General features: G+C 45.7%; 1 protein-coding gene across 4 annotated transcripts in view; it reads right to left on the reverse strand.

Moving 5' to 3' along the window:
- CWH43 (cell wall biogenesis 43 C-terminal homolog) overlaps positions 1 to 7,581 on the reverse strand; it is a 60,141-nt gene extending 52,560 nt beyond the window's left edge. For 3 of the 4 annotated variants that reach the window (XM_055339067.1, XM_055339046.1, XM_055339062.1), the window contains exons 1-4: positions 7,500 to 7,581; positions 5,180 to 5,371; positions 1,017 to 1,137; positions 430 to 584 (exon numbers count right to left, since the gene is read on the reverse strand). In XM_055339067.1, coding sequence (XP_055195042.1) covers positions 430 to 584; positions 1,017 to 1,137; positions 5,180 to 5,371; positions 7,500 to 7,542 — 511 coding nt within the window. In that variant the 5' untranslated portion in view covers positions 7,543 to 7,581. Of the gene's footprint in view, positions 1 to 429; positions 585 to 1,016; positions 1,138 to 5,179; positions 5,372 to 5,617; positions 6,104 to 7,499 lie in introns of those variants that run through there. The other variant, XM_055339055.1, reaches the window with a different exon arrangement.
- Between the last annotated feature and the right edge of the window lie 3,640 nt (positions 7,582 to 11,221).

An 11,221-nucleotide genomic window follows, 5' to 3' on the forward strand; every position in this document is an offset into this window, starting at 1 on the left:
ACTAACTTCTCATAGGCTTAAGGGATATCCTGGGGTCAGGACAGAGGAAGAGATCTCTCTTCCTAGATGCAGGGTCTCATTTCGGGAAGCCCCATCCAGATGGAAAAGGGAGAAAGACAGAGCTGGGAGCCAGCTGGGAGTCTGAGGCCTGGTTTACCCTCCCCCCCCACACTGATAGGAGCCAGAAATGGCTTTTTATTTTCCCCCTCTGTTCTAGCAAGGAAAAGGTGCCTTCTGCTTAGATAGACTCCACTGGCTGTGCCGGTTTCAGAGGAAAAGGGAAACTCTCCCTATTTCAGAGGGAAAGAAAACTGAAAAGGAGAGAGCGTGCAGAAAGACTTTCTATCTTTTCAAGGTGTGTTGCATTCAGATAAGAAAAGTAAACTATGCAAGAGAGCAAATTCCTAAATAAATTGGGCGTACCCTTACCTGTGCAAATGCGATCAAGTGTGGCTACGGTACTTAATGTCAGTATCACTCTATTGGACATCTGATAACTCCAGATTGGGTTTAGCGAAGTGTACCATATGCGGAGAACAAGGAGAAGAATCTGTCCTAAAATGAATCCCCAGATTCGGAGGAACCTGTAAGTACGAAAAATACGTTTAACGACTTCTTGATGGGGTTTCACTGTACTGTGTTCACAGTGAATTTCATAATTTCAGAGAACGAGGGTATGAAATAGTCCTGTGAGTAGTAATTTGCAGTAAGGAACATGCCTTAGTCTTTATATCATCCATTACCCAGGCAACTTATGATTCCTTAAGTCTCGAAATATTATGGAGACTGATGGCATTCATGTTCTGATTTTGAGAAAAGGAAAAAAAAAAGAGAGGGAGGGAGAGAGAGAGAGAGAGAGAGAGAGAGAGAGAGAGAGAGACTTTTACCAGCTACATGCAAAATGAATACTATCACTTGGAACTCCTGGTCCCAACTTCCCCGTCCGTAAGTGATCACACGTGTTTGTCTACGGGCGTAAGATGCGAACCTTTGTCTACAGACATGAGATACCATACCTTTGCAGGCCACTTCCTGTCCACCACGTCACAGCCTGCACGATCAGCGAGGAAGACACACCAAGGGCAAGGACCACCAGCCGAACCCTGGCATTCGAAGCCTGGAAGGAGGCTATGCTGCCTGCAAACGAACGAAGGAGAGCTAAACATTTCTAGCAACCGCGCACAGGAACTGCACCATCGGCATTTGATAACTGTTGCATCTGATGCCATCTTTACACTCAGGAAGACAAAGTTAATATAACATACACACGAGTTAATACATAATCTTTTTTTAAAAATTTGTGATGTCATTCGTGACAACATAAAATCTACTACATTAAAGTGTACAGTTCGATGGTTTCTAATACACTCACGAAGTTGTGCAACTATTACCACTATCAAAAAAAAAACCTATTACCACTATCTAGTTCCAGAACATTTTTGCCACCCCAAAAAAAGAAATCTATACCCATTAACGGACACTCCTTTTTTCTTCCTCCCTTCTCCCCCAGCCCCTGGCAATCACTCATCTGCTTACTGTCTGTATGGATTTTTCCCATTCTGAGCATTTTGTATAATGGAACCATGTAATGTGCAGCCTTCTGTGACCGCTTCTTTCACTTAGCATAAGGTTCTCAAGGCTTCTCCATACTGTAGTACTTTGTTCCTTTTTATGGCTGAATAATATTCCACTGCCGGGACAGAGTGCGTTTTGTGCAGTCATTCATCAGGGATGGGCGTTTGGGTTGTTTCCATCCTTTGGCTATTAAGAATAAAGTTGCCACAACTGTTTGCCTACAAGGTAATATGTGAACCACTGTTTTCGTTTTTCTTGGGTCTACACCAAGGAGTGGTGCTGTTAGGTCAGGTGGTAACTCTGTTTAGCATTTTGAGGAGCTGCCAAACTGTTTTCCAAAGCGGCTGCACCGCTCACATTCCTGCCAGCAATGTGTGAGGGTTCCAGATGCTCCACATCCTTGCCAATGCTCGTCGCTACCTGTCTTTTTGATTATAGCCATTCTAGTGGATCAAAAAAAAAATTTTTTTGGATCAAAATTTTTAAGGAAAGAAATAACCTAAACCAATAGGAGTATGAAGCAGTTTAATAGTTGAGTGCATAGTAATTTGCTGAAAATAGCTGAGGTTGGGATCCCTGGGTGGCTCAGCAGTTGAGCGCCTGCCTTTGGCTCAGGGCATGATCCTGGACACCCGGGATCGAGTCCCACATCAGGCTCCCTGCATGGAGCCTGCTTCTCCTTCTGCCTATGTCTCTGCCTCTCTGTGTCTCTCATGAATAAATAAAATCTTAAAAAAAAAAGAAAAGAAAAAGAGAAATGAAAAGAAAAGAAAAAAAAGAAAAGAAAAGAAACGAAACGAAAAGAAAAAAGAAAAGAAAAAAAAGAAAAGAAAAGAAAATAGCTGAGGCGCCAGAGACGATAGCATGTAACACCCAGATCTTGTCCGGGGTTACATTAGGTACCTTAGGCCTCTTGAAACACCAAGTTGTTTCACTTCCGTAGGAAGCATCTGAAAGGAGTTGTAAGGCAAAGCATGGCTTACATCAGCCTCTGTTTAGCCTCAGCAAAGCTCGGTGGCCACCCAGAAGAGCACCTGGCCGACACCGCCTCTTCATCCTCATCTCTGTGTCACTCTCCTACCCACGCTGTTTTCTTAAAATTGTGTCTACCTCTACTCAAGGTGATGGGTCTTCAAAGAGGAAGGAGGTGAAAGGAGAACAACAGGAAGCATCCCAAACACCACCCCCTCCCCCAGACTTAGTAATATCACATCCCTTACAGCGACCAGAAGTGGACTTAAATAATCAAAAACTGCCCCAGGGACTCTCAGTCCATAACTTTGTGGGTAAGGCTGGTACAAGCAGCATTGAGCAAAAGCAACCGGAAAGGGGCCGCTGATGAGACCATTCCCATAAAGCCAACCAGGGAATGGGATGAGAAAATGAAACTTGCAACACTCGGCCCCAGTAACTCAAGAGAAGGCTGCTGCAAGCCCAGGGCAGTTTCACTCAGTTACTAGGGACTCAATTCAGGGTAGAATGTCTCGTTTCTATTATTTCTGGAGCTGACGTTTTTCACAGCCGTTTGATGGGTCTTTCCATTCCTATGGAGACCGTCTTCATATATGGGGCATTTTTTTCCCCCAGTGGTCTCTACCACTGTTCTTTCTGAGCTCAGATCTTAAAAAGCCAGAGTCCTGCATCCTCGTGGGTCTCCGCAGAACTCACTGCACTAACCTTGTTCTGCTTCCTCCAGGGGCTGGCCCATAGAAAAGCAGAGGCAATTTCCCAGTAATCCCTGCCACTGTTTCTGGGGAAAAAAAGTCAACTGACTGCTTCCGGAGAGAAGGAATATACAGCGTGGTTCATGAACAAATGCCACTTGGAAACCACTCAGAGAAGCCAAGTGCATTAGAGCAGAAGGGCAAGACATCCAGAGTTCTCAGCCACGGAGTCAACCCCAGTGGGGTCTGGTGTTTCTGTTTAGAAAACATGTTTCTTTCGTGACCCCACCCTCTTACATTTTTACTACCGGTGCCTCTTCAGGGATTCCCAATATTTATTAATATGAACATTCTCAATTCTTTGCGATAGTAAGTGTACATTTAAAATTCTTAATTGCTAAAAACAAAAAAAAAACCCACAATTTTTCTTTTTTTTTTAACCCACAATTTTTCATTGCTAGTTTTCGGCAATGTAACATTCTCAAATTCAGAATTCAAAAGATACCAGGGTATATGTCCTTAAGTTTCCCTTTCATGCCTGTGTCTAGCTAGATACCATATTCAAGCAATTAAAATGCTATGGTTTTTTAATCCTTCTAAGGCTATTTAATGCATGTTCAATTAGATACTAAATATATTTCCATTTAAACTTTCTTACACAGATGTTAGCATTCTGCACACAGTTTAGTGCATTTTTGGTTTTCACTTAACATATTTTAAAAAACATGCCATTTCCTTAGATAAGTAATGTCTCATTCTTTTATGTAGCTGCACAGTATTCTGTAGTATTCCAAGTTTCAAAACCATAATTTACTTAACCTATCTTATATACATGACATTTAGGTTATTTCTTATCTTGTGATTATAAATATTGTTGCAATGATTAAATAACCTTGTATTTTTACCCTTTTAACATGCATGTGAGTATATCCGTAGGCTATATTCCTAGAAGTACAATTGCTGAGCAAAAGAGAATGTATATACCTTTTTAATTTTGATAAATGCTGCTAAATTATTATTGGCAGAACTTGTGCCAATTTATATTCCCACCAGCAATGTCTGAGCACCTGCTTTCCCATCCTTGTAATACAGTGTTACTTGATTTTGTTCTTTGGCAATCCAGTACATGAAGCTACATACAAATATATGGGTGTTATTTGTATTCATTGTAATGTTTTTTAAGAATCAATTATATTTCCTTTCCAATAAACTGATTGTATTCCTTGTTCTGTTATCTATTGAGCTATTGGTCCTTTTTATTACTGATTTATAAGAACTCTGTATGTTAGTGAAATTAGCTCTTTGACTAAGAGTTGCAAGTATCTCTCCTAATTCGTTGCTTGACTTTGCTCACTATATAGCACTCCTCATGCATAATTTTCCTCTTTTCATGCAGTAGCTTTCAACAATTTTTAATGGTTTCTGACTTGTATGTCATAGGTGGAAAAAGAACACAAAATGTTCAAGAGTTGGCCTGTTCTCCCTCTTCATTTCAGTGATTTTTTTTTCAGGCTTTCCAATCTGGCAGAAAAGTTAGAAATGTAAAAGACGTGGCCTTTTGGTCTAGCCTTCCAGTTCCACTAAAACTCTCTCAGGTAGTTGTAAGAGAAAGAGGAATCTTGTTTCATTTCATCATTTAACATTCAAAGAACAGTCTACATATTTTCACTTGTTTCCCCCCCCAAAAAAAAAATCCTTAAAGAAGCACTTTTAGGGGCACCTGGGTGCCTGGCTCAGTCGGTTAAGCATCTGCCTTAGGCTCAGGTCATGGTCCCAGGTCCTGGGATCAAGCCCCATGTTGGGCTGCCTGCTCAATGGGGAGCCTGCTTCTCCCTCTCCCTCTGCTCCTCCCCTCTGCTCGTGCTCACACTCATTCTCTCTCTCTCACACACAGATGAATAAAATCCTTAAAAAAAAAAAGAAGCACTTTTAAATCTTACCCACAGTAATTAACCGCAACAGGATTAGCATCCACTTCTTGTTAGCCAATTTCCAGAAAGGAGTAAGTATGAGGAATATTGGAGAAAGAAATGCTATGCCAAAACCTTCAAGCCCAGTGAGTTCTAAAGTTTGCAGGGGAAAGTAATAGATCATTGGTCCCAGGCCATGGCAGAGAGACCAAGAAACATATCCTAGGGGGAGGAAAAAAAAAACAAAGTTTAAGGAGCAAGTGTAAATGTGTCCTTGTTACAAACAGATATCCTGCCACTGTACCCCCTCTGGCTGGTCCGCCCTCCTTCACCGTTCTGACCTCAACCAGCTTCCACTACCAAATTCCCCTCCTTCCCACACCAGCAGCATAATGTCCCAGGAGGAGCATGGGGCCTGCTGTGGTGAGTCCCTTAACACCCCGCTTATTCCTTTAAGCTTGTTCACACCTGCAAGCTCAGCCTTCTCTTGAAACCTCTTCATCTGGATCATCTGGGTTGAACTGGATTTTCTGTTAGGACCCTAACTGATGAAATGTCTTTATCTAAGTCAACCCTTCTATAAAGAGCAACATCATGAGAATCAAAAAGAGAAACAAAGGGGGGTGCCTGGCTGGCTTAGCTGGAGGAGCATGCGACTCTTGCTCTCTCTGGTTGTGGGTTCAAGCCCCGCATTGGGTGGAAGAAGGAAAGGGAAGGGAAGGGAAGGGAAGGGAAGGGAAGGGAAGGGAAGGGAAGGGAAAAGGGAAAGGGAAAGGGAAAGGGAAAGGGAAGGGAAAGGGAAAGGGAAGGGAAGGGAAGGGGAAGGAAAAGGAAAGGGAAGGAATGGGGAAAGGGAAAGGGAAAGGGAAGGGAAGGGAAAGGAAAGGAAAGGAAAGGAAAGGAAAGGAAAGGAAAGGAAAGGAAAGGAAAGGAAAGGAAAGGAAAGGAAAGGAAAGGAAAGGAAAGGAAGAAAGAGACAAACAGCAGGACTCAACTCTCTTCCTCCCACTCCAGACCACACCCCAAGGCAGGTTAGTTAGGCAACAATCATTTTCTCTTAAGTGGATTTTCAAAACCTAACCTTAGGAGACAGTATAGGGTAGTGGAAGACCTAGAACTGAAGTCAGGCTCACCTCTGCCAACTACTGACGGTAGGATCCTCTACAGGAATGATAATGAACTAGTGGGCACTTACGCGGTGCCAGCCTTTGTGCTAAATATTTACAGAGATCGTCCTTCTTATTCCTCATCCAACTCATGTTCCGTGAAATGGACACTTTTTGCCCCCCTCTTACAAACGTGAAAACAAAAAACTTCTGAGATTTCCCAATATAATAGCCCAAGGTGGAAAGAGGAGCTGGCGGCAAGAGCGAACCTCCACCCGGGGAGTCTGGCTGCGAGGGCAGCTGTGTAACCACCTGCATAGTAACCCCCCCCCCCGCCCCTTCTCAGCCCAACTTCCTTAAGCAACAGAGTAGCTCTTTCAGGGACCTCACAGGGCTGTGAGCGCCAAGTGCGACGGAGGGCCCAGCACCCGGCACCCTGGGTACTTGCTGAATGTGACTCACTTCACGCCCCTGTACTTAGAAGACACGTTCTGAGCCAGGGTAAAAAAGGGGGGGAGGGAGGAGGACGCTTCTGAATATCAGCAGCTTCCAAGGGCAGCCCGGGTGGCCCAGCGGTTTAGCGCCGCCTGCAGCCCAGGGCGTGACCCTGGAGACCTGGGATAGAGACCCACGTCGGGCTCCCTGCATGGAGCCTGCTCCTCCCTCTGCCTGGGTCTCTGCCCCACCACACCCCCTCTCTCATGAATAAATAAATAAAATCGTAAAATATATATATCAGCAGCTTGCAGAAAATCTTTAGGAAGGAGCCTCTCCGGGCCAAAGGAGTGCTTCCCAATGACCCCCGAGATTACAGCCTGCTCCCAAACGTGTGTCTGGGAATTCCGATTCTAATCCTCCGAGTCCGGCACGAGCACACCCGCAGTCGTTCTCGGGGCCTCTTCTCCGGGCCGCTGGGGGCGCCGCCGCGGGGGCCTGGGCGGGTTAGGGACGCGCCGCGCACCTGCGCCCCGGGCCGCCCCCGCGCTTAGGGCCCCGGGCTGAGGCTCCGCAGCCTGGAGGTCTGGGGGGCGGGGGCGGGGCCTCCACGCGGACAGCAGGGCGCATCCCACTGCACCCCCCACCCCCGGAATCCTCAATCTAAATCTTCGCTGCTGCTTTTTTTGGCTTTTTTTTTTTTTTTTTTTTAATTCTTGGCTTGGGCGCCACAAGTTTCCAGGGCACTCGCCTGCCGCCCGCTGTGCTCCCTCCCGGCCCCCGCGCGAGCGCCGGCGGCCTCGACTTACCCAGGAGGCTCTCCAGGAGCAGCTCTCGCCACAGCCCGGCCATAGCCGCGCGCGCCCGCCCCGCCGCGCCCTGGGAGCCCCAGCCGGGCCGGGCCGGGGTGGGGTGGGGTGGGGCCCCGCCGCCGCCGCCGCCCTCGCCCCCGCCCCCGCCCAGCCCGCGCCGCCTCCTGGGGCCTCGGAGCCCGCCGTCGGGACCAGTCCGGGGAAGGGGCGCGGCGCGCGCTGCGAGCGGGAGGGGGCCCCAGGACCTTGGCTTCGGCGCCACGGAGCCCGCTGCGCCCTCTCAGCTCCGCGCTAAGCAGGCGCCCCCCCCCCAGGGCGCTGCGACCATTCTAGGGGCGCCCGGATTTTCCGTGGCTTTTAGAGACGTCGCAGCCCTTCCTCAGGGGAGAGAAAATAGCTGATGGGAGGGCACCGTGTTGCCCTCCTGACTCCATGCAAGACGATGTTGGAGAGTGAGGACGCAGGGGAGACGCGCGCATCCCTGCATCCCCGGGGGAGCCGGCGAGCCAGGCCCACGGTGCGCCCTCAAATATTACCACACCCCGGGGAGCCTTGACATTTTTTTTTGGAGCCTTCTGAAATGAGTTTATTTTAATTCGCTTTAATTTTTTAAAATTTTTATTTATTTATTCATGAGAGGCAGAGACAGAAATTTTTTTTTGGAACCTTCTGAAAGCAGTTTATTTTAATTCGCTTTATTTTTTTTTGTTTTTTAAGATTTTATTTATTTATTCATGAGAGACACAGAGAGAGAGAGGCAGAGACACAGGCAGAGGGAGAAGCAGGCTCCATGCAAGGAGCCCGACGCAGGACTCGATCCTGGGTCTCCAGGGTCACGACCTGAGCCAAAGGCAGGTGCTCAACTTCTGAGCCACCCAGGTGCCCTCGCTTTATTTTTTTAGAAGAGCTTATCGTTGATTGATCACTTCCAGAAAGCTTGTTCTGAAATGGAACAGTGATGAGTTGCCTCAAAGTGTAAGAATCGCTTAAGTGCAATTGGTGCTCCAAGTCCCCAGCGGTTTTGAGCCAAGAGTTCCAAGCCACTCACTTACTAGCACCTTGTCACAAGGACAGCGTATAGATCAATGGGCCAGAACTGAGAGTCCAAACTCTCTCCATTGGGATCAGGTAATTTTCAACAAACTTGCCAAGACGATTAGGCAAGGGGGAAAGGATGGTCTTCAAACAAATGGTTCTAGAACAAGTGGATGTTCACCTGAAAAAGAATAAAGTAGAACCCCCATCTCACACAGTATACAAAAATTAGCTCTAAATGGATCAAAGACCTAACTGAAAGACGTAAAACTATAAAACTTGGAGAAGAAAACATAAGAGCATATCTTCAGGATATTCAGTTAGGCAGTGGGCTTTTAGAAATGACACCCAAAGCCCAAGTGACAAAAAACGTAAGAGATAAACTGGGTCTCATCAAAATTAAAAGTTCTGTGCTTTGGGGCAGCCCGGGTGGCTCAGAGGTTTAGCGCCACCTTCAGCCCAGGGCATGATCCTGGAGTCCTGGGATCGAGTCCTGCGTCGGGCTCCCTGCATGGAGCCTGCTTCTCCCTCTGCCTGTGTCTCTGCCTCTCTCTCTGTGTCTCTCATGAATAAATAAATAAAATCTTTTTTAAAAAATAAAAACAAACAAGAAAAGTTCTGTGCTTTAAAGGACACTATCAAAAAAGCAAAAAAAAAAAAGGTGCACATCCTGTGAGACAGTATTTTCAAATCGTACATCTGGTAAGGAACCGGTATTCAAGAATACACATTTAAAAATACTGGGCAGCCCGGGTGGCTCAGCGGTTTAATGCCGCCTTCAGCCCAGGGCCTGGTTCTGGAGACCCAGGATTGAGTCCCACGTCGGGCTCCCTGCCTGGTGCCTGCTTCTCCTTCTGCCTGTGTCTCTGCCTCTCTCTCTCTCTCTCATGAATAAATAAATAAAATCTAAAAATAAAATAAAAACACTAGTCAACAGTAACGACCCAATTGAAAGACGAGCAAGATTTGATAGACCTTTCTCCGAAGAACATATACAAGTAGCCATAAGCACAAAGACTATTCAGATCACTTCATTAGGGAAGTGCAAATCAGAAGCCCAATGAGATACCACTTCACACTCACTAAGTGGGCTCTAATTAAGAGGTCAGACAGTCACAACTGTTGGCAACGATTGTCAGAAAGTGGAACTCTTCTACGTTGCTGGTGGGAATGCAAAATGGAGTAGCCACTTTGGAAAATAGTCTGGTAATTCCTCAAATGATTAAGGAATAGAGTTACCATACGACCTAGCAGTACCCCTGGGTGAGTCTATAGACCCCAGAGAAATGAAAACATGCAGAATTTGTACACACATGTTCATAGAAGCAGTGTTTCTAATAGCCAAAAAGTGGAAACGACCCAAACGTGCACCAGCTGATGAATGGATAGACAAGGAGTGGTATATCCATACACTGGAATATTACTGAGCCATGAAAAAGGAATGAGGTACTGATACATGCCTCACCATGGATGAAGCTTGAAAACATTACGCTAAGTAAAAGAAGCCCATCACAGCACAAATCACACATAGTGCAATTTCATTTAAATGAAATTTTCCAAATAGGCAAATTTAGAGTGACCAAGAGTCAGCTGGGGGCTTAGGGCTGGGGGACAAGTGGCAGGGGACAGGGAATTAATGGGTATACAGTTTCTTTCAAGGGGGGATGAAATGTTCTAAAATGAGATTGTAGCTGTGCTTGCACAACTCTGTGAATATACTACAAATATTGCATTACACATGGTAAAAGGGTGAATTATGGGTGTGTGAATTATATCTCAAGAAGACAGTTTTTAAAATGCGGTGCATTCCGGTTATATTTTGTAAAAACATTTTGGCTCTGCTCCAGTCATTTAGTATTGGCCGTCCTTCCCCATGTGAAGGACTTGAATGAATATCAACAACAAACACTGCATTTTCCATCCTCTTTGCCCACATTCATTTATTAATCATGCGCCCAGATGAAAAGCATCCTATTTAGTGCCGTGAGTGCTGCGTAGGTGCTCTGTAAAATGTGTCCTGTTCAAAGCTAAGTTCTAGGGAAAATTGTGCTTCTATTAAGGATGCATCGTGTTTTTTCTTCACTGAGAGCTCAGTGTTTAGTCTTAGTATATTTTTTTTCCTCAGGATGCTCAGGTGGCTCAGTGAGTATCTGCCTTCAGGTCGTGATCCCGGGGTCCTGGGATCGAGTCCCACATCAAGCCCCCCCGCAGGGAGCCTGCTTCTCCCCCTGCCTGTCTCTGCCTCTCTCTGTGTGTCTCTCATGAATAAATAAATAAAATCTTTTTTAAAAAAAATATATTTTTCTCTTTAACCATTTGATCACAGCTAACTTCAAGGGAGCCTGGAAAAAAAGCAGTCTAGCTGTGAACCCAAAAAGGAAAGACTCCAAATTGTGGTGAGCAGCTGTCTCTGCTATAAACACCTACTTTATACATAGTTGTTTTGAGGTTTAAATAGATCGAGTACTAAGGCGCTCCGCACATTGCCTGTGGTATTTACAGCATTTAGTAAGTGATAACTTGTCCGTCCCTTCATAATATTTGACCGTATGCTAAGCATATTGTAGGTGAGTACTTGTTTGGCCATTACGTCAATAGCTCTCCATTCTGAGCTCATTTTAATTGCCTTCTCTAGGCATTCTCTAATTCATTCTGACTTTTTTCCAATTGCAGACAGAAGAATG

The sequence above is a fragment of the Nyctereutes procyonoides genome, unplaced genomic scaffold (assembly GCF_905146905.1).
Source record: "Nyctereutes procyonoides isolate TBG_1078 unplaced genomic scaffold, NYPRO_anot_genome, whole genome shotgun sequence".
Classification (NCBI taxonomy): domain Eukaryota; kingdom Metazoa; phylum Chordata; class Mammalia; order Carnivora; family Canidae; genus Nyctereutes; species Nyctereutes procyonoides.